The 24,594-nt window shown below is 35.9% G+C and overlaps 1 protein-coding gene across 2 annotated transcripts in view; it reads left to right on the forward strand.

The window, feature by feature from the left end:
* IBTK (inhibitor of Bruton tyrosine kinase) overlaps positions 1-24,594 on the forward strand; it is a 50,021-nt gene that overhangs the window by 6,220 nt on the left and 19,207 nt on the right. For both annotated transcript variants that reach the window (XM_009646073.2, XM_035901478.1), the window contains exons 4-22: positions 1,007-1,117; positions 2,360-2,530; positions 3,690-3,807; positions 5,293-5,473; positions 6,680-6,803; positions 9,050-9,227; positions 10,740-10,914; positions 11,707-12,303; positions 13,641-13,727; positions 14,671-14,753; positions 14,868-14,905; positions 16,686-16,782; positions 17,176-17,277; positions 18,272-18,389; positions 19,071-19,131; positions 19,870-19,997; positions 21,808-21,920; positions 22,469-22,617; positions 23,372-23,535. In XM_009646073.2, the coding sequence (XP_009644368.1) occupies positions 1,007-1,117; positions 2,360-2,530; positions 3,690-3,807; positions 5,293-5,473; positions 6,680-6,803; positions 9,050-9,227; positions 10,740-10,914; positions 11,707-12,303; positions 13,641-13,727; positions 14,671-14,753; positions 14,868-14,905; positions 16,686-16,782; positions 17,176-17,277; positions 18,272-18,389; positions 19,071-19,131; positions 19,870-19,997; positions 21,808-21,920; positions 22,469-22,617; positions 23,372-23,535 (2,795 nt within the window). The remainder of the gene's footprint in view (positions 1-1,006; positions 1,118-2,359; positions 2,531-3,689; positions 3,808-5,292; positions 5,474-6,679; positions 6,804-9,049; positions 9,228-10,739; positions 10,915-11,706; positions 12,304-13,640; positions 13,728-14,670; positions 14,754-14,867; positions 14,906-16,685; positions 16,783-17,175; positions 17,278-18,271; positions 18,390-19,070; positions 19,132-19,869; positions 19,998-21,807; positions 21,921-22,468; positions 22,618-23,371; positions 23,536-24,594) is intronic.

The raw sequence follows: 24,594 nt of genomic DNA on the forward strand, positions 1-24,594 counted from the left end.
GTGGATGTTGTCTACCTGGACTTCAGTAAAGCCTTTGACACTGTCTCCCACAACATTCTCCTAGAGAAGCTGGTGGCTCATGGCTTAGACAAGTGTACTCTTTGCTGGGTTAAAAACTGGCTGAGCCCAGAGACTTGTGGTGAATGGAGTTAAATCCAGTTGGTGGGCAGTCACAAGCGGTGTTCCCCAGGGCTCAGTTCTGGGGCCAGTCTTGTTTAGTATCTTTAGTGGGTGAGGGAGCTGGGGTTGTTTAGCCTGGAGAGGAGGAGGCTGAGGGGAGACCTTATTGCTCTCTACAGCTACCTGAAAGGAGGTTGTAGCGAGGTGGGTGTTGGTCTCTTCTCCCAAGTAACAAGGAAATGGCCTCAAGTTGTGTCAGGGCAGGTTTATATTGGACATTAGGAAAAATTCCTTTACTGAAAGAGTGGTCAAGCATTGGTACAGGCTGCGCAGAGAGGTGGTGGAGTCACCATCCCTGGAGGTGTTCAAAAAACGTGTAGACATGGCACTTTGGGACATGGTTTAGTAGGCATGGTGGTGTTGGGTTGATGGTTGGACTTTGTGATCTTGGAGGTCTTTTCCAACCTTAATGATTTTATGGTTCTGACAAGCATTCAGGGCAGACAATCTGTGCTGCAGTCTTACCATGTTTCCTTCAGCTCTTTTGAGGCAGTATTGTTTCTCTTAGAACTCAGTATTTTGAGCTTCTGTTAGCCTGTAGGACCATGCTTGAACTTATTTTAATAAATACAAACTGTAGGTCTCTTCAAGTAGGTTAAGGCAGTAGATGATAAATCTAAAGCAAATATTTTGTGTTCCTTGTGACTTGATTTGACAATCCTGTGCTTTAATACTAGTATGTTACTCATATTTTCACAAACAGATCTTTATTAAAGCTGAACTTCTTCACAAAGTAGTTTTGGCAGGTGTTTTCAGATTATTCAAGAAAATTAATTTGTCCTGTAGTATCTCCTCCCCACCCCTTTTTTTGCCCTTTTTCTTTCAGGTGGTACTCTGCAAATTCCACTCTGTGTTCCTTTCCCACAAAGGTCAAGTTTATACATGTGGACATGGGCAAGGAGGACGCTTGGGTCACGGTGATGAACAAACATGCCTGGTATGCTATCTTATGCTAGCTTGTGTAGTCTAGCATTATATTTCTTTTATTTCAAACAGCAAGTCTAAAAAGTGAATTAGAGTTTCTGTGACTGTACTTACAAAACTAATTTGCTGTTGATTTCAAACAAACCCCCTTGCTCCCCACCAAATAACAGAAAAAAAGCCCAACCCTCTCCGGTACTACTAGTGAGATGGCAGAGAGTAGAAGAATGTGCATTTAAATATATTTTAATTTAACATAGCTACGTACTGCGTTTAAACTTCTGAGTTATGGCCAGTGTTCTAAAGGCTATCTATCTGATGCCGGATAAATGGAAGCAAATGGGTTTTGGCTGGACTGTCTTCTTAAATAGGTTTGTGATGCTGTCTGATGAGTGTCAGGGCTGGCACAAAGGAAATAGCAGTACTGTGGAGCTGTAGTATCATGAAAAGTGATGGTAGGGTTGCTTCTTGCTAGACTTGCACAGTTACTAATTGAAAACTCACCTATCATTTTCACTTGAATAGTACATTGTTGCAATATGCAAAAACAACATTTGAGAAGACTAAGATACGAGGAGAATACAGTTCTTAGACTTTGGTGTCTCATCCTGTGCACGCTACCTGGTAGTGTGCATTTATTTTGCAGCACAATAATTTTCTGAAATTTCTAATATCAAATACTTGGTAGAACTTGATATTATGTTGCTGGATGTTGTAGTGAAGACTGGAGCTCAATTTTTAATGCTTTTTTAAAAAAATGCAGTTCTATGAAATGAGACTTTTTTGCAAATTGCTGTTTTGAAATTGGGATGTTACCCAGTTGAATAAAGGAGAACTCACTTTAGAATGCATAAGGAGTTAAAGATACAGAATTGCTTCCTTATGCTGTGGAATTTTCTTAGGATTATCGTGTGTTTTGGAGGAAGGCAGAAATCTTTATTGCTCATGGTAATTTAAAAAGAAAAACAAAAGAGTTAATAGTTAATATTTGTCCAGCTGTCCTGAAGATACAGTTTCCAACCTGAAGTTGGAGCAGGTAGTTTAAAAATAATCTCCCCGATAGCAGAGAATGCGTTTCAAATGAAAGTAGTTAGTCTTACTGCACTGGATGTGGTAATTATGTTAACAAGTGTATTGTATCTTCAAATGCATTTTCATCTGTAGTTCAATATTTGGTCTTGACTTTCTGTTGGTTTAACTTTAGTTCCATAGATGGCCACTGGTTAATATCAAACTTTTTTTTTTTTTTCTTGTTCAGGTTCCAAGACTTGTGGAAGGCTTAGCTGGCCATCAGTGCTCTCAGATAGCTGCAGCTAAGGATCATACTGTTGTTTTAACAGAGGATGGATATGTTTACACATTTGGTTTAAATACTTTCCATCAATTGGGTATTCTTCCTCCTCCTCCTAATTGCAATGTTCCTAGACAGGTAAAAATAACATCAATCAAAGCTTAGTTGTTTGTTTGTTTGTTTGGGGTTTTTTTAACAGAAAATAAAATGTGAAAATTGTGGCAATAACTTTTAAACTTTTTCAGGACAATGAAGTTGAATGTGAGTTCAGATAAAATCTTGATTCTGTGTTATCGTACATCTCAGTCTTAAATACTTACCTGTCTCCAAGTAAACGTCTTAGTTTGTAACCTGAACTGTACTGAAGCTTGTAGTGCTAAGTATGATACAAGGTACAATTGCCAAAATCCTTTTCTTCCCCAAATTGTTCTGTAGCTGAAATGATCTAAAAGTAATAAATACGTATTACTTGAGATTCATGCTCTTTACTCCTTTTTGAATCACTGGATAACGGATCTCAGGGTTTGATGGTTGTGTCCTTTACTGGAAGCACTCTTTGATTCTGGAGTCACAATGCTTTGGGAAGAATAATCACAGGGAAGATGGGCATCAGCAATTTGACTGTATTTCTATGCTCAGTCTATATATTTTTCTAATTATTTTTTTTAGTAAATAAGAGTTACATTACCTTTTATTGAAAGGAAGCTTCATCCAGAGTAGAACAACATTGCATTACCAGTGTTATAAAAGTAGAAAGAAGAATTGGCCGAAGTGCAACAGGCTAGTGTTTTGGCATACAATGGGATGCTCTTCAATAGTGTAAGGATAGCTGTGTATCCATGGTATTTGCTTTGAACTTGATCACCTTGGTCTGGAAAATTGAGTTTAACCTGAAGTGTGGAATTAGTACTATAGTGTTCTGCAGTGTGTTTAGGGTGTTAGGACTTACAAGATGAAACTTTTTAGCTGATACTTTTGCAGCACCTGAGTCATCTTTGGCTCTTACACATGTCCTGTGCAATCTTGTTCAGGGTCTTACATATGAAGACAGCGTAAGGAAATTTGATTCTAGTTCTAATTAGATAATGCAAAACGTTTACTACTTTTTGTCAGTGGTCCAATAGTGCCCCACTTGACAAACTTCTGAAATATAATCCTGACTTTTTAGACTGTATGTGGATTGATACCAATGCTTCATTCTTAATGACTTCACGAGTTAAATGTTGTCAGAAGTTCGTACATGTGAAATTCACCTGTTGCTGCTTAATATTAAGATGTACTTTGGATTTATGTTTAGGTTCAGGCAAAAAACCTGAAAGGTAGAATGGTGATTGGAGTGGCTGCAGGCAGATTCCATACAGTGCTGTGGACTAAGGAAGCAGTGTATACCATGGGGCTGAATGGCGGCCAACTAGGTAAGGTAGAAAGTAAACTCCAGCCATTAAAAAATGTTATTTATCCAAAAACTGTTATCTGCTTCTTACAACAGAAGCCTGGTTAAAGCTTTCTCTTCTCTCTCTCTCTCTTTCTCTTTTTTTTAAAAAAAAACCCCAACAGTCTGATGACATCATCCCTTCACACTTCTTTTGAAGAATATTTTTACTACTGCCAGTCACTTTTACATTTTGAGATGATGGGAGCTAGTCAGACTTAGCTCTGTTATTTGAACTCTTTGTAATTCTTTTGCCTTTCATGTGTCTTCATGATTTATTGTATGAATGGGATATTTTAATTGCTTTTGTCTTTTTTAAAAAACAGGTATTGCAATATTGGTTTGGATTTGCATTTCCGCAGTTCTGTATCTGTGTATAAGCAAAACTGTTAGCTAGCTGTGGTACTTACAGTTAATCTGCATCAGTTCTGGCATCAGGTTCAGACACTTTTTTGTGTTCCTATTTAAGATTGCAAAGGTATGTGAAAAAACTTGTCTTTGTCAGAGAAGTATTTTACTAATGAATATTTTCTTTTTTTTTTTTTTTTATATGCACCCATCATGTAAGTTTGTTTTTGTGGTTGGTTGTGTTGTTGAGATCATTCTGGTGCGCACGCAGCCCAGTGCAGTACCATACGGAGACAATAATTGGATCGTAAGCAGTGTAGTAGTGTCAACTGGGCACTGTGGTAGACCTGTGGTAATAAAGCTTGCCTCTTTGGATGTTTGGGCTACTACACTGTCATATGACGGGGTTGCTTCCAGCTTTAGAGGTACTTGTTCCTGGATATTTGTACCCTGAGCCACTCCATGGTACAGACATAAGTGCACACAGAGCAGGGTTATGTCATGTATGAGACTCTTTTTGTTAGGTTTCTTGACGCAGCAGAGCAGGCAGAGCAGACGCAGCCTGTTGGTGGGTTTTTTTGGTTTTTTGTTTTTTTTTTCTTTTTCTTTTTTTAACATGTTTTCAGAGCCCTTACATTACAGCTCCAACCTTGTCTGTTGTTTCACATAACTGCCTGCTTTCGTGCTTATGTGCACTTATAGTAATTTTTATGACAAGCTTCTGTGGTATCTTCCAATGGCTGAAATAATCTATAGTTTATGCCAGTGTGATAGCATTTCTAGTGTCTTGAACTGTAATATGATCAAATAAATGTTCTTTTTTTGGGATCAAATGGAGTACTGCTGCAGAGTCTAACCACATTAAATAGCTTTCCCTATAGAATATGCCTTAATTAATTTTTTGTGTATCAAATCTTGAATGTTTTCTGGTGTTTGTGGTGAACTAACAAGTATGTGTGGTGGGTGTCTCATCTGTCTAATTATTTTGAAGATGAATTATCTAATGACCTAAAAAATCTTTTAGAATTTAAAGTTTCTTCAGTGTAGTGTGGCAAAGTGTCCTTTAAATGCACAGTGTGGAATGGCAAATAATGTTTTTGGGGTGTGTTGTATTTTCTAGGTTATCTGCTGGATCCTAATGGAGAAAAATGTGTAACTGCACCTCGCCAAGTTTCTGCTCTACACCATAAAGATATTTCTGTGTCCTTGGTCTCTGCAAGCGATGGCGCTACAGTATGTGTTACTGAAAGAGGAGACATTTATTTACTTGCAGACTATCAGTGCAAAAAGATGGCTTCAAAGTATGTGTTACTTTTCTAATTTGTCATGAAGAACAATTTGTGAAGATTTCACTGTAGTCTTATACTTGCAAGCTATTTTGAAGATTTTTTTGTGCATTAAGTAGAGATAAGCTCCCCAGAGTTTTCTTCATTTGCAGTTCTTTCAGATTAACTCTTATCTTTTTTGTTTATTTTTGTTATTAGATGAGGCTGAGGTGCCACTTGCTGTTTACTAAAGATATTTAAAAAAAACATACTAAGAGGGAATACTTTGTGCAGTATAAAAATACTGAAACTGGTATTTTTTGTTCATCTGTTAGCCTGAATTTGTATAAATGCGTCTTAGCAGAGGTGCTAAAAATCTGCTGTTCTATTTTGTTACATTATTATGATTTTGAATCAGTAATTTGGGGTCTGAATTTCATAATTAATGTGTGGATATAGTATGTTATAAAGTGTAATTTAGGTTGCAAGGGGAACCTTGTGACATCATCTGGTCTGTATGCTCAAACCTGGATGTAAAACCTGTTGAAGAAACTGGGCCCGTGACTCATAAATTGAGGAAATTATTTGATCCCATTCTCTCTTACTTCGTTTGCAATAACAGATTAGAAGGGGTAATTAGCATTTTTGCCCAGCTAACTCCCAGTTAACTTTTCAGCTTCACTTCCAGTTCTAGCAGTGTTTATTGACAAATTACAGCTTAATGATTATTTTATACTTAATTTTCTGCATGGGTGTAAGTGAAGTTGCTGGCACCTGGAGGAACTTAATACGATTTCATTATACTAAGAAACTGAAAAGAGATAATTTGCATTGTTTTGATCAGGTAAAAACCAAAACCCACCAAAAACCTGAGAAACAACCTACTGGGGTACGATAGGTCTTTCAATACAAACAGCTAAATGAGATATATACAACTCTGATTTTTGTAATGCTGAAGATCATATACTGGTTTTCACTTATGGAATTTTGTGAAGAACCTGTGGATATGATGTGACTTACTTAAAAGCAAAGCAGAAATTACAGTCTACCAATAGTATTTTATTAGCAGTTATGTTAGCAATGCCAGTGGGGAGAAACTAAACTAAAGTAATTTTTCAGTGTTATTACCTGAACTATTTTTTTATTTTTACTGCTTCTCTAAATGAAAAAGATAACTCTGTCATAGAAGCAACATCAATGCACAATGAAAAAATAATAATTTAACCTTTTGTGTTCTTTCAGACAGCTGAACCTTAAAAAAGTTCTTGTTAATGGGGGATATTTGGAATATAAGGTAGATACCCAGCATCTTAAAGAAAATGGGGGTCAGAAGATTTGCATTCTAGTACTGGATGAAGCTGGAAGAGTAAGTTGTGTCCCTAGAAATCGTGATTACATAGCAAGTTGCATACTGGTTAATCAAACTTTAAGTATAAGAAGTCAGGTCAAAATCATGCATAGAAAATACCCAGTTCATTTGTGTAGAGCTGCTAGGAGTGTGTGTGGTTGGTTTGTTTGTTTGTTTTTTTAAAGGGCTATGGGAAGAATACCAAATTAATATACAGTAGTTTATTTTTAAATCTGTGAACATCTAATGGTATTTCAGTGAAGGTGTAAACTCCTTTACTTTTACATACATAAGTGGTTATATAGTGTACATGGTCTGTTGTGTGGTTTGTTTTTTTTTTTTCCCCCCATCTCTCTTCTCACCCCACCTACCCAGTCACCTATATGCCCTCCAGAAATAGTCTCAGAAGTAGTCTCTGCAGCTGTTCTGTAGATGAGATGTCCCTTTTATTGTTGAAAAGTTGCAGCTAAACCTGGTGAGTGGCTTGGTATTTGTGGTTAAGTATAGACACTATGTTGTCTTAGAACTGGACTATTATGGCAGATTTATTGTTTTCTTCCGTCATTCTTTCATAGAGTAACATTTATAGGACCCTTCAAAACCCCAGCATTTTATAAATCTGCTCGCTGGGAGATCTAGACCTGCAGTGCCATCTAGTGGTGCTTACCAAAAGGTTTTGTTACTGAAATGCTGCCTTAAATAATGTTAAAAACTGAGCTTGTATATCAAAGTAGGGAGCAGTGTGGGTATTTCCTTTTCTTTCCTTGCATTTGACTGAATTATGTTTTGGGATGATCTTATCTGTTTATTAGATCATTGGTTGTCTCAGGGATTATAAACTTCCAGTTCAGTATTTGTTTACGTGAGGTTTAGTTTCTAGCATCCGTAGTATTGGTGGTGCCTCTTCAACATCTTTGGGACACTGCTCTAGCAGTAAGAAATTACTTTGTCTTCCTGTATCAGTGTAACTACATCACCCTACATTTTATATCTTTCCATGCTGAATACTGGAAAATGCTGGGATCTTTAGTGCTTTTAGGCATTATAAATTATTGATTAAGGAGAGGTATGGAATCTTAATACTTCTGTTTCCTGAATCAGCGCTTCCTGGTCTGGCTTGGTTGTACTTTTTTTAAGGGAGTACTGTTCAGCCTAGAAAAGATAAGGCTCAAGGGGGACCTTAGCGCTGTATACACATACTTGAAGAGAAGATGTAAAGAAGATGGAGCCGGACTCTTTTCAGTGGTGCCCAGTGAAGAACCAGATGCAATGGGCACAAATTGAAACAAAGGAGGCTCTGTCTGAATATCAGGAAGCACTGTGAGGGTGATTGAGCACTGGCACAGGTTACGCATGCAGATTGTGGAGTATCCATCCTTGGAGATATTCAAAAGCTGTCTGGACATGGTCCTGAGCAACTGGCTCTGAGTGGTCCTGCTTGAGCAGGGGCGGTTGGACTAGATAACCTCCAGAGGTCCCTTCCAACCTCAACCATTCTGTGATTCTGTAGGACTCTAGAGGGGAAAGGAAGTAAGTTACTAAAATTCTTTTGTCCCCTCCTTATGTAGGTGTTAACAGACCTGTGCAAGTCCTTCAGTGGGGCAAGATGAAAGCACAACTTTAACAGTCCTAATGCTACATCTGGGCTTTACCTTGCATGGGGTTGTTACTTCATGCTCATTTCTTTCAGACATCTACAGTATACCTTGTTGGAGTCCTGCTGTGCATGCAGTTCTTCACATTTCTGTTGAAAGTTTTGAAGTTTGTGTTTGGTCACATTCCGAAACCTTGCATGGTACAGAAACACTTGAGTTTTTTGTCAAATGATTAGCAGGAAATAGTTTAAATTTTTGGTGTGCTAGCTTTGAATTTTATCTGATTTATGAGCAAACCAGTTGGACAAATCTGTAAATTAAGAACTAGATTAAACTTGTTTCTTGGCTTGATGATACCTTTTGCTGTTCTTGTTGAAATGTCAGTAAAAACCGTCCTACAGATGACTGCTGTGAAAATGTTTGAATATTCAGACAAGTTTTTCAAATGCCCTTCATGAGCAAATGGATCTTGATATCGTAATAGAGCTTCCTTATTCTTTGTAATACATGCTCATAACACTTTAGCATATAATTTTGAAGCATGTCTTTCTCCTTTTATATACAACTATGAGATGGCATGTTCTTGTGTTCAAAAAAGTAGTGTGTGATATGTAACTGCTTTTATATGATATGAGGATTTCCCCTTTCTCTGAAAAAATGATACTATAGGTGTTTTGCTGGAAGTCATCTAACAACTCCATGAAGCAGTGTCGTTGGGTGTATGGCCGGCAAGTCTTCATGTCTGACGTTGCTTTAAATAGGAATGAAATAATGTTTGTCACACAGGATGGTGAAGCCTTTACAGGGAAGTGGCTGGAAGAAGGGAAAAAAATGTCAGAAAAGAAAGGTTAGCCATGTTTTTTAATTGTTTTTAAGTACTTCAAATCAATATAAAAGTTTAATCAAGTCTTTATAGTCTCTAATGGTATTATGTGATAAGTTTGTTCTTTCCTCTGTGGCTGACGGTTGGTAGCACTGACCACTACTGTTCTCTTCCCTCAATAAGACCAAGATTTACTTACTTTGCAACCTTCAGTTAATCTTCAGATGGAGAATTCCAGGAATAAGAGTACTTCTGAAGAGTAATAGTAGCCCAAGGGCCCAGTGTAATGATCTTGTCACATACTAGTCTCTCTCCTAAGAGACTGGCATTGAACAATAGGAGGAGCATGTACTTGCTTGCACTGCTAAGTCTGTGAAACCTTACGTGTTTCCCAGACCCTTACCTGGGCATACTACAGGGTCTAGAGCAATTTCTGCCTTACTAACTGGGCTCATATTGCTGAGAGTAGATCCTGATGGATTGTTTTTCTGTGAGGAAGATACCTGTCTACTATAGGACAAGATTTTAATTGAAACTGTCAGGTCTGTTCATGTAGAGGTCTTAAAACTCTGTGGATAGAAATGGATTTACTTCCAACCTGGAATGTATTTTAACTTTGTAGCTTTATGTTGCAGTTCTACTTCCTTTGATACCAAGATTTCACCTAGAGTTTTATCAGTCCATTTTTGCATTCTTTCACAGCAAAAAATCTTTCCTCTATTGCTCAATGCAAAGTTGCATGCTAGTCTCACTGTATTACTACTTTATTTTATTCTACACATCACATAGTAGTTCCCTCATTACAGAGCCACCAAATGCATCACCTCTTTGCTTTGTTTGTCCTGGTGCTGGTATGTGTCTGTAGGCACTCTTTTCTTTCTGCTTATTGCTGTTCTTTTTGTAGCTTTAGTATGTTGAAGAAAACATCAGAATCCAGACCTGTCAACTAGTTGAATGTCTAGTTGGTGATCATCACTAATTTGTAATGAATGAGAGCTTCTGGTTTTTTGAGAGGTTTTAATAAATGTGGTGAATGGTGTGCATGTATTCAGTTCTTGAAAAATAATCCAGTATTCAGAGACTATCACATTTTTCAATAATATTTTGTTAGTTTGGATGTAATTTAAACAGATAGAAGGTGAAGTCTGAAGGCAATTGTATTATATCTGCTGTAATTGCTATGACAAGAAAACAATCTTGCAGTGCAGTACACTGAGGCACAGCTTGTTTCATTCTACAAGAGGTTGCACTGAATGTTAGATGGAGTGTTTTCCCTTGCATGAAAAAGTGGCAAAACACTTCCACAAGAAGTTCTGGATAAAAACTCTCCTATATGTAATGTAAAGTCTTATTTTTCAATTGTCTTCCTGCATTTCAGCTAAGTGAGCTGAAATCTTCAGCATAATTTAAGCTTATTGAGTGACTCCATCAGTGGACTTAGGGGAGTCATAAATATGTCTTTTTGTTATATTGATTTCATTTTAATTAGCTGGATTGTCCTGTGGGTTTTTTCAATCTTCTTTTTTTTTTAAGCAGAACTTGTATCGAGCCTTCAGAATTCTTCATGTGATGTGTCCTGTGAGCATGATACAAACAGCGTGTATGAAAGAATTCGACTTCAGAAGCTTACGTTTGTCCACCGAGCTGTTAGTATTGCCACCGATCCTAACGGTTGCAATTTTGCTGTTTTACAGTCAGATCCTAAAACAAGGTATATTTAGAAGAATAGCTGTAATTCTCTTTTTTTGTGTGTGATTGCAGTTAAATCGTTCTGCTTTTCAGAACCATTTTCTGGCTCATACAGAAGTCACAGTAAATATGGTTATCCAATGTGGTTATCCATACTGCTAGAGAATAGCACTTGTTAGTGAACAACTGTGTGGAAGTTACCCAAACACCTCAGCTTATATATTTGCATAATTAGCATAGACAGGGTTGATGTTTTTAGATAAAATGTTTAACACAAGCATTTGCAATGTATTTCTTAACACACTCTGAGCTCTAAATACTGGTGAAATTCACCCCTTTACTAATTGCCAATAATCAGCTTTTAAATAGAAGTGAAAAGTGGATCTTTATTTGTTTGGAAAAAATGTTTAATGTAAAATGAGTAAGTAGAATACTGAACCATGTTCTTTGCACTATCATAATAGTTTCTAATTTATCTGATAAATAAGTAAATACTAGTGCTTTTTTTTCTTATTGCTTTGGAGAAAGGAGATGAAGATAAGATAGTTCTGATAATACATATTTACTGGCTACATTATATTTGATATTCCAAAGCTAGACAGATTTTCTATATGTGGTTTAATTGCCTAAATACCATATTATTAGTTCTTTTTGTAAAGAATAAGACAAGAAATGTTGAGTAGTCCAGCAACGTAAGAAAAAAACCCAAACAAAGCAAATGGAAACAACCTCATTCTTTTCATTAAACATACTATGTAAAATTTCATGGAGCTTGTAAATAGTGGGGGTTTTGATGGATTTCATTTTGTTCTAGTCTCTATGAGATTCCAAGTGTGTCATTATCAAGTTTTGGAGAGGATTTTGGCAAACTGTTAGATGAAACAGATGAAATGGACAGCATCCATGATGTGACTTTTCAGATTGGCACAAGAACTTACCCTGTGCACAAATACATCTTGGCTGTACGCTCCGACTTCTTCAAGAAGCTGTTTGTTTCCAGTGACAACCAGCTAGACACTCCAGATGTCTACCGTAAAGATGAAGATGCTGTTGGATGTGATCTTTATGTAATAGAGAAAGTTCATCCAGATCTGTTCGCATACCTTCTGCAGTTCATATACACTGATACTTGTGATCTTTTGACTCATGGTTATAAACCAAAAATCCTGCATAAAGGAAAATCTGAAGAATATCAAGATACTTTAATTTCTAACCTGAGCAAAATGAGTTTTGATGAAAATGTTAATGGAAAGTCTGCGTTTGAGATTTATAGAAATAATCAGGTGCAAGTTATAAATGAAAAACAGAAGAGCAAATCTAAAAAAGGCAAAGTCGTTGGTGAAGAAGCTAACCTCATAAAAATGGTGCAAAGTGCTGCAAAGAAGTTTGGACTCAGCAATTTAAGTGGAAGGTAAGTGAAAGGAGATGCATTTATATTCTGGCAAGCTCTTCACAGAACGTTTTTATGTAAGCTGATCTAACTTCAGTTGTTATCAAAGTAGAAGGCTAGTTGGGGTTTGATAGGTTTGCCTTTTTTGCTTGTTTTATTTTTTTAAGTATAAAAGTTTACAGCACACACCATCTTATCTTTTTAAAGTAACATCAGTTTGTTCTGATGCTTTTCGCTAAGCATTGATGACCTTTTTGAGTAATGTCAGAAGCAGACTTTCATAGCATGATTACGTACTTAAAGCATCTTTTTTCAGTAGGCTTCTATATGACAGAAATGTGCTGTTGACCCTTATTGTGTCCTAGAATCTCTTGGATAATTGTATTTAAAACATCTGTCCTGTGTTTCTTTTAAGGCTTGAACTCTCTGAGACTTGACATCTGATGCAAGTCATCTGACTTTCCAGAATGACTGTCATAAAACATCAATACGTGTTTTGTTAGATACAGCTGATCTATTTGAGCTTTGGATTGATGAATTTCTATGCTGTAGTTCATAGTCTATCAGTTTTTCCATAAACAGTGAACATATTTAGCGTGAAACAACACACAAAGCAAAGTTAAATTCTTGTTTTAACTGATGCATTTTTAATATTATGTGGTGAAACTAATGGAATTGAGACCAAATGTCTCTGTAGAACTTTATTACTCAGTTGCTTTTTTTTTTTTTTCTGCATTTGTCTCTTCCTTACAAAGGAGGGAACAAGCTTTTTCAGGGCAGTTTTCTTTACTGTGTTTTTTACAAACACTAAAATTAATCAGCAAAGGTGTGAAGCTGTTGCTAAAACTGAGTTCCCAAGTAAAATTTCCATGTTAAAGCACTTTCCCTTTGAAAGTGTATTGCTTTGTAATCCACCAGCAGCACTCCTGTGTCTTTACCATCCCATTCACAAGCCTCCTTGATGAATTAGGGTGCTAAAGATGCCTGTGCTGAAACATGCATCTCTTCCAAACCACTGTCTTTGCTCAGATAACTGACTGGTAGCAGAATGTGTAACTCCTATTTTTTTGACCCACTGTGGTGTTGGGCTTTGGCCTTAGAAGAAAGTCATACTGCCATAGTTGAGATAATAAATAAGATAACTGACATTCTTTCCAGGTCTTAGCTATATTTTACATCTGCAGTAAAGACTTTCAAGTAACAACTGTCCTTTCTAATTTTCTGTGATGAATGATTTTTTTCCTTTTTAATTTTCACAGTATGAGCCCACTGAATTGCTGTTACTTTGTGAAACTGTTCTTAATGGTTTGAACTGTATACTAATTGTATTGCTTATTACTAATGTTAATGATCTGCAGGTTGGATGGGGTCAGGTTAGAAAATGGAAAAATTAATGTCGTCAACAAGAAGAATGGGAACAAACCAAAGTTAAATCAGAAGAAATGGTAAACTTTTTAAATCAAACTTCCCCTACCCCCATCATCTTCCTCAAGTCACCTTTTTATCTGTTAAGTGTAGGCTAAGGTTGATCAGCTGTGTTTTAACTTCTAGTATACGCTTGTCTCTTTCACAGTAACTCATGTTTGGAAGTTTTCTGTAGATGCTTACAGACTGATCTGTGAATTAGTAATCTGGGATAGTTTATGTATCGTATATTTTTATACATTAATGTGTTCTGTGGATTAACTGTGTCATAGAATACTAATGCCAGGAGATATGTTGTGGGTAATCCAGTCAAAAGCAGTTTGACTTTTGTAAATATGCTTGCTGTGACAATAAGACTACATAGATTGGAAATAAGCAAATGTATAATATTTTTTCTAATTAAGAAAATCTCTGGAATATAATAATAGAAAAAATCCTTACACTTTTATCAAAGTGATGTTTATTTTTTAATTCCATTGGTGTGATTGGATTATTTATACCCAAAGGCTTGAATAGTCTCCTTGCTTAGTAAAAGCTACATTGCATAAAAATAGCTTTTTCACAGAATTTGGATTACTTTTGCTCTTAAAATTCATTGTCAAAGCTTATAGTAGCTACTAATGTAAAAGAAATAACTATCTTAACATAGACCATTTAAGATTGTCTAAAATTAGCCATAATTAATTTATTTGGTCATAGCAGTTTTGAAACAGTATTTGACCATGTTTTGAAGGAAATAGTTCAAATGTAATTTTGAGAGCTAGACTTTGGACAGAAAGTTTCTCTCTTGAAACTATCATACCTGTACTTTTAGGTTAATTTTATCTGATATTATTTAAGTTTAGGTGTGTTTTATTTTAAAGGATAAGTCCCAACCTGCTAAAGTAAGCATTTATTTGTAGAGTTTACAACTTGTAGCTCTTCTGAATAGTCATAGTTCTGATTCTATTAAATATCTTCTAGTTCGTACCTCTGCGATGTGACCCTGAAATCTTTAGATGGAAAGGAATTCCCATGTCATAAGTGTGTACTTTGTGCAAGACTTGGTATGTGTGTATATTTATATATATATATGTGTATTTTTATAAAAAATGTAAGTCGTATTGTCTTTTTTAACTGACATTTTATTGCATCTTGAACTGAAATGCCTTTCTTTACAGATTATTTTCACAGCATGTTAAGCAGCTCATGGATTGAGGTAAGCTTGCCAGTAAACATGTGTGGTGGTATGTTTCATTGCATCTAATAAGTGACAGCTTTTCAGTTTTCCTAGAATAGCAGATCCTAAATACTGGGGAAAAGGAAAGACTGGATTCTTGGATCCTGTTTGCAAGAAAAAAACCACAACACATTTTTGGTTACTCTATATTTGTACTGTTGAGATTGTGTATTAAATGAGAGTAATACATGTAATAATGTGTATCAAAGGAAATTCAAGCATTACTTGTGTTTCAGAGATTTATTTTGAGCTAGTTCATGGATTTATAAAAGCTGTCTGTTCTTGTGGGATACTGCTGTGGATGAATTTTCTTTTCTTTTCTGTAAAAGATCTTATGGTTTTTTTAGTATGCAGTATGGAGTAGCTTTTCATACGTACTGAGCAAAAGATACAGCAGAACTGAGAATCAATGTGTAGAATCTCTAGTTGACTTTTACTGTTAAAGAAATAGAGGATATCAAGGACTTGCTGCTTCAAAAGGTGGAGATCTTCTATTTGTCTTGGTTCCTAGTTGCTAGCTGTGTGTCAGTGCCCTGGTTGTTCCTGGACATCGTAGTTTCACTTAATGCCTCTGTTAAAGTATCTGCATACCATTGGTAATGCTTGTTGAAAGAGGAGAGGTGTAAATGGAGAAGCATTTTTCAGAGACTGAAACCTGAAGCAGTGTGCAAGAGTTTTCTCAACTTTCATAAGAGAGAAATAACATAAGCCAACTTTTGGCTATATTTAAATCTAAGAACCTGGCAAAGTACTGGCAGTTCTCTCCTGCTGTGTAACAGAACTTTACCTGTCCTCTAAGTTACTGTGCTGCCTTTTCCTCAGTTATCCCTGAGGAAATGTATCCAAAACACTGAGGAAAGTGATTGATTTTTTTTTTTTTTTTTTTTTTTTTTTTTAATTAAAGTGTTGAATGGCCATTTGTATCATTGGTTTATATATAAGTTGTATGTAGTTTTGTAAGTTACCTATTATTTCATAAGGAAATCTAAATCATACTGAATTCATAAGTAAATATTTGTGACTCAAGTGCTCTGGATGTTGTATATAGACCTTAATGCCTGTGAGAGTTTTTAAAATTTCAGATGGGAATTACGCCAGTACCAGTAGCATGTTCTAAAGCAAAAGAAATCTTTTAGTATAAAGCTCTGCTTTAGTACCACCTGAAAATAAACCGAAGTTGTTAAGCAGTGATGTTGCATAAACTTGGATGGTGACAATTCCGTGGTTTAATGGCTAATGTTTGCTCATACAAAAGCTTTGCCTTAATGGTTAAGATGGTTCTTCAAATTAAGGGTTTGCTGAGGACCTTGTTTTCTGAGGGATTAACAATAATGGCTACTTTCATTTTATTGCATGGGAACTTGTGATTTCTCTACATCTTTTACCTTGAAAGGAAAGCAGTTTGGTACTTCAGTAGGGGATTCCTGTGGTTCTACTTTTAGACAATTGTGGGTAAAAGTAATATAATCAGGGAGGATTGTTAGAGAAGACACTCAAACTTACAAAACACTGAACTGTTTCATGGATATTTATTCAGAAGTTTGGGCAGATTTTAATTGCTCTGCTACAGTGAATTCTTAATTAAAGAACTTTAATAGATTTTGTGCAAATGCTTAAATAATTGATTAACTTTGAAAATGTGACTCTCAGTCTGAGTAATTTGCTGAATATAATTGCTGTCTTAATTTTGTATTTTATTCCAAGTAGTCAGCTTCTTTTACTCTTTTTGTTTGTTTTTTCTAATCCTTTTGCCTTCTAGGCTTCCTGTTGTTCAGCTCTGGAGATGCCAATCCATTCTGACATACTACAAATAATTGTAGATTACCTGTATACAGATGAAGCTCTTGCGATAAAAGGTGCCGTTAATATATTTTCAACTCAACTGTAGCTCCTGCAGTTTTTATATTTTTAAACTAAAAATTCAGTACTTAATATGCTGGTGTTGGAGTTTTATGTAGAAAATCCAGATTTTTGTGACTCTTGCTTTAGATTTTGAGGAGATTGCTGTACCCCAGGCCTTTTTGTACCGTTTCTTTCGTTTGTCAAACTGTAGTTTTCCTTTTCCCTCCTTCTCTTGCTTCAAAAATATGACTGTTTGTGCTCTTCTAACCTATTCCTTGTGCTGTGAAAATCCTGTCAAAATTTGCAAAGTCATTACATTTGTCCTTTGATAAAATCTCATTGAAGCTATATGTGTTACAGTTGCTTTTTACTTGCCCATAGTGTTTATGTAATGCTTTGTTTTCCAGATTCTCAGAACGTGGAATTCATATGTAATGTTCTTGTGGTAGCAGACCAACTTCTTATATCCAGACTCAAAGAAATCTGTGAAGTAGCCATTGCAGAAAAACGTGAGTTCTTCCACTTGTATTATAAAGGGCTAGAGAATAAAAAATGCTTTTAAAAAACGTTAATGTTATTTCCTTTTTCAGCGCAGAATTACTTGCTTATATTCCTTTGTTTAATTAACTTTTGCTGTTCATTGCACAGCTGTTAACAATTGCTTCTTTAGTCTGGGTGATGTTCTAGGTTAGCATAATCTTCCATTCCTTGTCTTCATCTCATGCTCTTTAACAAAAGAAAACAAAAGGAAAAAAAGGAAAAAAAAAAAAAAAAGGGAAAAAGCAAAAAACCAGAAAACCCCCATCCCAAACCCACTACAACTAATAAACCAAACTTTTCTAAAACCTTTATTTCATTGAATTCAAACTTCTTGTCTTTAAAACATGATAAAATAAATTCTATGTTTCTATTTCTGTCCTTGTGTTTAGCTCTACTAGTTCTTCTGTTGCTTATTTGACAGAGTGCTCCTTCTATGTGGCTACAAAGTTCCGTCTCTTCTAGAAAGCACTAAGTGGTGTTGCTTAGGTTTATGCAAGAAGTCAGCATACAATTTCTCCTTGACATTTCTTAGTGACTTCCATTTTTTTTTTCCCCTCTCTCTCTCTCCTCTACCCCTTTACTCCCCCCCCCTTTTTTTTTTTGCTTTCTCCTTGCTAAAGGAACATTTGGAACTTTAGGAACTTTAAGAACTGTGTATGCTGTACATGAAACTTGCTATTTTTAACTTTCTTTTTCCCCTTTGTTTTGGACTGCTGAGTTTCAATATATTGAAACTGATACGTTTGTAGGTAGGGCCTTTCTATTTCTGTGAAGCAGCCATTGCACTCAAGCTGCTACAGAGTTACATGGAGCTTGCTGTAGTTTATGCCATTTAACATTAGCATTTTTTCTAGGAAGGGAGAAGTATACGATGTGTTTCAATAACTGCAATAAGTCTTAAAAACTGCTGCATGATATTGCAGTGTGTTATCCAATTTATTTTGTTGTGTTTCTTCTTTGCAGTTACTTTAAAGAATGCTGCTGAGCTGTTGGAGTTCTCAGTGATGTATAATGCTGAACAGTTAAAATTGTCCTGCTTGCAGTTTATAGGACTCAATATGGCAGCTTTGCTTGAAGCAAGGTAAGGAGGAATGCAATCGTGTTCATGTACCAGCTGTTAAATTCAAACATCATAGAGTCATTTAGGTCGGAAAAGACCTTTAAGATCAAGTCCAACCGTTAGCCTAACCCTATCTATCTGCATTTTGGTGAAAATATCAAATGTCATTACTGGGTAGTAAACAATTATGTTATTACTGGTATCTGACACTCCTGCGACAGACAGAACTTAGTCATGACAGCTTTGTGCAAGGAGAGCTGCTCGCATGGGAAAGACATTTCTGTTGAGTAAAGTCTGTTGCTGTAGTATTATTTTTTGGCATAAATGTCAAGGGATGTTGTGGCTGAGTTTTATAGAAGAATTTGCATAGACTTCGAGTATTAGATACATGTCAGGAAGACTTGGAAGTATGCAGAAATAGGTAAAGTAATGACCTATGATAACTGTATAGGCCTATGGCCTTAAGTAAAGGTAGACCGTTTAGCAAAGTTGCAGGTTTAATCCTGCCTTACAACAAGGGCATTACCTTGCTTATATTTTGTGTTCTTCCTTGTGACTCTGTGACCACAATAAATTGGTAATAATGCCTGTAGGTGAGATTCATCTAAAATGTTCATTTGAATTTTTTATTAATGTGGTTTGATTTTGTTTTTTTTTCTTTCTTAAGCTGGTAAGATAAATTGGTATTTTTTTTTTTTTTAGGACTCTGGATGTTCTAAGTGATGAAGTTGTAAAAGATCTTTCTGTTTATTACAGGAAAATGGTAAGTTGTACAACTCAAGTGCAAGCTGTTTAGGTTTAAAATGAGAACAGATAAGTGATAAATACATACCTGCGGGGTCTGTAGATGACAGGCTGAATGTAGAACATCTGACTCAAAAGCTAAGGTTAGCTGCTGCTATTATCACTGTCATGAAGCTTGTATTTAATTATTCATTAGCCACTGCTGCAACAGTATTGTGTCCTTTAAATTGATTAATTATATATGTTAAATGTATTAATGTTCTGTAATTAACAATTGTTGCATGAAAAAAACATAAGCAAAACCTATGTAAAAGAGCACCTGTTACTTAGAAGAAAGGAGAAGAAAGCAAATTAGTGTTCTCCAGTGTCAAGTTCAGGGTGATCATATAGATTAAAAGCAGTAAGAAGAAGAATGTGAAAGTTGAACTTTAATGCAAAGGGGAGAACCAAGGCACATTATAATCTAGTATTTTTTAACTGGCCAGTAGTAAAAGATTAATGTTTCCAAAACCTTGAAGCATTTTTTGTCAGGACTTATAGTCAGCTGAAAATGCATTCTGCGTCTGTCACTTAAAATAATTCTCCTTCTGTCTTGCTTAAAGGTCTAACTTAAGTTTATAAGCTGGTTAAATAATTAATTACCTGATCTGTAAAAGTGTTTTAAATGGCAGTTGGTATTGGTCCTTTTTCAAGAGATCATATATTTGCTAGCATACAACTTAAGAGAAACTTACTGTAATGGCTTTTACAACTGCAGATTCCAGCTATGGTCAGGAGAGTAATTACTCCATATCCAGATGGACCTGACATAAGTTCTTTTGAGCCTGAAGATGGAGAGAACTTTGTCTTTCTAAGGGAAGAAATGCATACAGAACAAAATTCTCAGTAAGTATTTATTTTTCATCAACATTTTTAACTAGGTCAGCTATATATGGTATTTATTCCCCCTTGGATGGTGCCTGAGTCCCTTTGGGTTCAGAATTGAAATATTAAGAAATAGGAGAAATGGAGATTTCAGACTGTTCTCAGTTCCCTTAAGTATTTAAAAATGTGACAGAACTGCAGTGGAGCACTTTTTTCAATTTATAAGTAGCATGTGAGTAAAGGTAACAAAACAAGTGTTCACATTAGTGTTTGGGGATTGGGCATGTGATGAGTGTGTCTGTGTATGTTTGAGACCAACCATGGAGTTCATAGAACTTCAATGAATCATGAGAAATCAGAAGAGAAAAAAACAGACTTTAATGTACTATAGATCTGTCTGGAAAATTGTGTTAATCTACATTTCTTAATATTAACAGAATTGTCTTGTGAAATACGAAGTTTTGTAGCATGAGTTTTTAATCTGTCAATTTAAAGTGGCTGCTCTCTGGCTGTAGAATAATAAAACAAGTGGCCTGTGTTTAAGAGATGGTAGCAAATGTGATCCAAACAACTGCAGATCACATAGTTTTGCCTTGGTGGTTTTGTGGACTTCTGGTATTCTGTCTTTGAATATTTGTTCTGAAGACACAGAGGTGAGAGCAATAGAATCTGTAAAGTCCTGTCAGACTAACTTAATATGCTGCTTTTCTGTGATGAGCAAATAATAAAATTACAATTGCTTTTTTTGGTACCGCTTTTAAACTGGAGAAATTGACTGTAACATCAAATCTATAAAAAGTTAATTTGGCAGGATGACTTGGTAACATGCTTCCAAATAGTGAAATACGATGTCACTGTGCAGATGAGTTCTCACCTGTGGTACTGTGTACTATTCTGACCACTTGTGTCAAGAAAACTTAAGCTAAATGAGCTAGGTAAGGACTAGTAGATCCAGGGAACTGAGAGGCTATTTTGTATTAGACTTCAAGCCTTTCTGTGTTTTTAAAGGCTAGACAACAGCCTTTAGGGAATAGGGTGGTCCAAGGATTAACACACACACAGACACCCAAGCATTGTAAAGTTACAGTATTGATGCGGGAACGAATAAGTACATACATAGTTATTTGACAAAAAGCTTCTCCAAAGAAGCTTTGTGAAATGGGGTTACTGTAGCTGTGATTAATTTTAACAAAACTACTAGAAATTCAGAATTATATGAAAGATGCCTTTTATTTGATTCTACTTTTCCTAATATCATACATAGGAATGTGTGACATTTTGGCCACATGACCATATACCTTCTTTACTGTAGAAGTAGTATTATCTTGGTGAAAATATTTGTGTTGGGAAAAAGTGAGACCAGCTGTGGAGTTTATTGAACTTTGCTAATTTAGGAGAAATCAAGAAAGAAAAAGGTGGAGACTTGGATGTAGTTTGCTTTATGTCAGTTGCTGCGCCGTGTAGCAGGTTTAATCTGACCTAGGTGGCAGTGCCAGCCTATGCAGTTGCTCTGTCTTCCACTGTCTCAGCAGAAGTCTTTGTGCAGTGTACTAGACCAGAGACTAGATCTAGATTGGAAACAATTTTTTCCCTTCCTCCTGGATTTCTGCCCCATGCTGCTTCAAATCGTTTACTGAACAGTTGTGCCAGTGCATAAGCAGAGCAGGGACAAGCAGCTAGTGACAGCTGGTGGGACCAGGTATTACTGCTTGAAGTACAACCCCTACTGCTGACTGAAAACCTTGACATTGACACCTATAGGTCTGAGGCTCAATTTCTTTGGCTTTAATCCATCTTGGGTTTTTTGTTTTATTTTGTTTTTTTTTTATAGGGAAGCCCTTTTCAAAAGAGCAAAAACTAAGGCAAAAAAGAAGGCACGAAAACGGTCTGACAGCTCTGGAGGATATAACCTATCAGATATTATTCAGAGTCCAGCCTCTACAGGTCAGTGGGAAAGAGCTTCCTTTCAGCTATAAAAACAGAACATAAGAGTTGAATATGCAATGCATTTTTTATATTTCTATGAGGAAATCTTGCAAAAATTATTTTCTTTCTAGTGAACACCATAGTTGAATTTGAATAGTGAAATCTTAGGATTAAGTTTTGTTTGAAAGAATGTTTGTCATATTAAGCTTGTGCCCAAAGTTCAGATTCTGTAAAAGCATGTATTTTATCAGATAAAGTTAATGGACACGATCCTGTGTGGTTTTAATAAGTGGAACATTTCTGCTAATGTGTTGGGGTTTTTTTTCTGGAATACAAAAAATAAATTAGTCACTATTTAATGAAAAGATGGTAGAAGCCTTCATTTTCAACAGAAAAGTGTCAGTGTTACTTCCTATTATGAGACAGACAAAGGAAACTGGAAGGAATCTTATTTTGAATAAATATTTAATATAGTTTTAAAGTTGCTTATACTTATTACAGTCTATTATTGTTGTTTAGTCCAGCTCTCAGATTTAATAGTTCTACTCTCTTTTCTTATTTCTTAGGCTCAGTAAAACTGGATAAAACTAACTCTGTAGAATCACTTCCAGAACTCTTAACATCTGACTCTGAAGGTAGTTACGCAGGAGTGGGTAGCCCTAGAGACTTGCAGTCCCCTGACTTCACAAAAGGATTTCATCCAGAGAGGACTGAGGTTGGATTTCTTTATTCTTAGCAATTCATTTGTGTTTATCTAGTCCATCAAAAGCAGAGTTTGTAATTTGGAGTGTTTCTGAGAAGCTGTTGTCCTTAAAATGGAGTGGACAACTTTAAGTAGTTATTGTTTGTCTGATAAAACAAATAAAAATGAGTATTCCTCATTAAATTTTCTAAGGGTAATGTATTCATGTGGTACCGTAATCAGAATTTTTATATGCTGTAGTGTTCAGAAAATTTTAAACCGAAAGAGCAATTATGTAAAGTCACTATCTACTTCATTTAAAATGCAAAGTAAATCTGAAGTTCAGAAACAAAAAAAAACAAAAATGGAAGCCAAAGACCTCCAGGAAAATTCTGCTGTTCTTTGACTACTGTAGTTGGGCAGAAGTATGGTTCAGGATAACTGAGGCTTAACTGGCAAAATTAAGTTTGAGAGAACGGTGATTATGCTAAGTGTTAAAGCTTTAGAAGCGAACGTCTCCGAGTGAATTTTCCACTATCAAGATGCATATTTGGACTTAAGTGATTCAGGTGAAGTGTGAAGCGGGTAAAAAAACCCACAAACATACAGATAGCAGAGTGATCAGGGATTCACTATGTTATTGCTGGTTTTGAGGTATTCTTAAAAATCTTTTCACTTACACATGTCATTCAAGTTGTCTGTAGCATCACACTTTTTTTTTTCTAAACGAAAAAATGTGAAAATATTTATTCAACACTTTTTTTTTTTTTCTTTTTTGTTTTTTTAGATGAAGGACAAAGCATGCAGTCAGGGTATGAAACCCTCTCAACCTAACAAGGAGATGAAGTCATATAAGGGTTCACCAGCATTGACGCAGTCTGTTCCACAGTCCATTCCCAGTGCCAAAAACAACTCTGCAAGCTCTCCCAATTGGGTAGCAACCAGTTTCAGGTGGAGTAAGAGTTGTGGCGCCTACCTGACTTACAATCACTGTTCTCCACTTGGTGGTGAATGCTAATAATATTCTATTTAGAATAAAAAGTGCTCTGCTCTTCAAAGTGATGCTACATTACTTGACACATTAATTAAAGATTTTAGTAGTTCAATAGAATTGGTACATTTTAAAATTATTATTTGAGAAAAGCAATTGCTAGATGCATTTTTTTAAGTTCTACCAGTCTGGACTTCTAATATCTTTTTTTTTTTTTTTAGAAAGCCTGATTGGTTAACACTTTGTAAAATAGTTGACAGTTTTTTGTAGAATCAGACCATGCTTGAAACCATTAGAAGCACCATTGGACTTTGACATTTTTAAGGCATGCCTTTAGACTTAAATGGTCCGTGAAAATCAACACCACAGGTTTAACTGATACAGTAATAAAAAATTGATTATTAATTTTTATCAGTAGCAGCATCTGCATATGAAAAAGGAGCAGTAATATGATAGACTGAAGTTCTGTCTTGCCTGGTGTCCTGTGTCTGACAGTTGTCAATAAACGTTGAATAGAGAAGAGTTTAAGGATTTAGGGAATCACATAGCGATAATTTCCCACAGTTTTCCCAGGCTCTGTTGGTTTGTAGCTGATGGGCTTTGTTAATACAGGTAATACAGCTGTAGAAATTAAAAGTTGCAGCTCTGAAGTATGTGGTTTGGTGAGCAGGGTCCATTAGGAATTTGTGGTTTTGTCTCACTATGTATTTGTGTAAGCCTAGTCTACGCAGAGAGGGTAAAACATCCCACAACCAACTCATTGGTCTTTAGACTGGTTGGAAGAAGCTCCAACTTCATCTGCTATCTTAAGTGTTCTTTTCAAACATTTTTTAGAGGGTTTCATGGAAGGGGAACAAATACAATCATAGGACTTTGTTATAATGTCTCTGTGCCTTTATGGGGCCTTGTACTCTGTCTTCTCTTTTTCTACTATTGCTGGTATGATGTCAAGAAAAAAGGAGGCAGCACTGTTGTGTAGAATGTTTAAAGGATTAATACTGTAGTGTGTTTGGTTGAAC

Source organism: Egretta garzetta, unplaced genomic scaffold, assembly GCF_000687185.1.
Source record: "Egretta garzetta isolate BGI_Z169 unplaced genomic scaffold, ASM68718v1 scaffold9, whole genome shotgun sequence".
Lineage (NCBI taxonomy): Eukaryota > Metazoa > Chordata > Aves > Pelecaniformes > Ardeidae > Egretta > Egretta garzetta.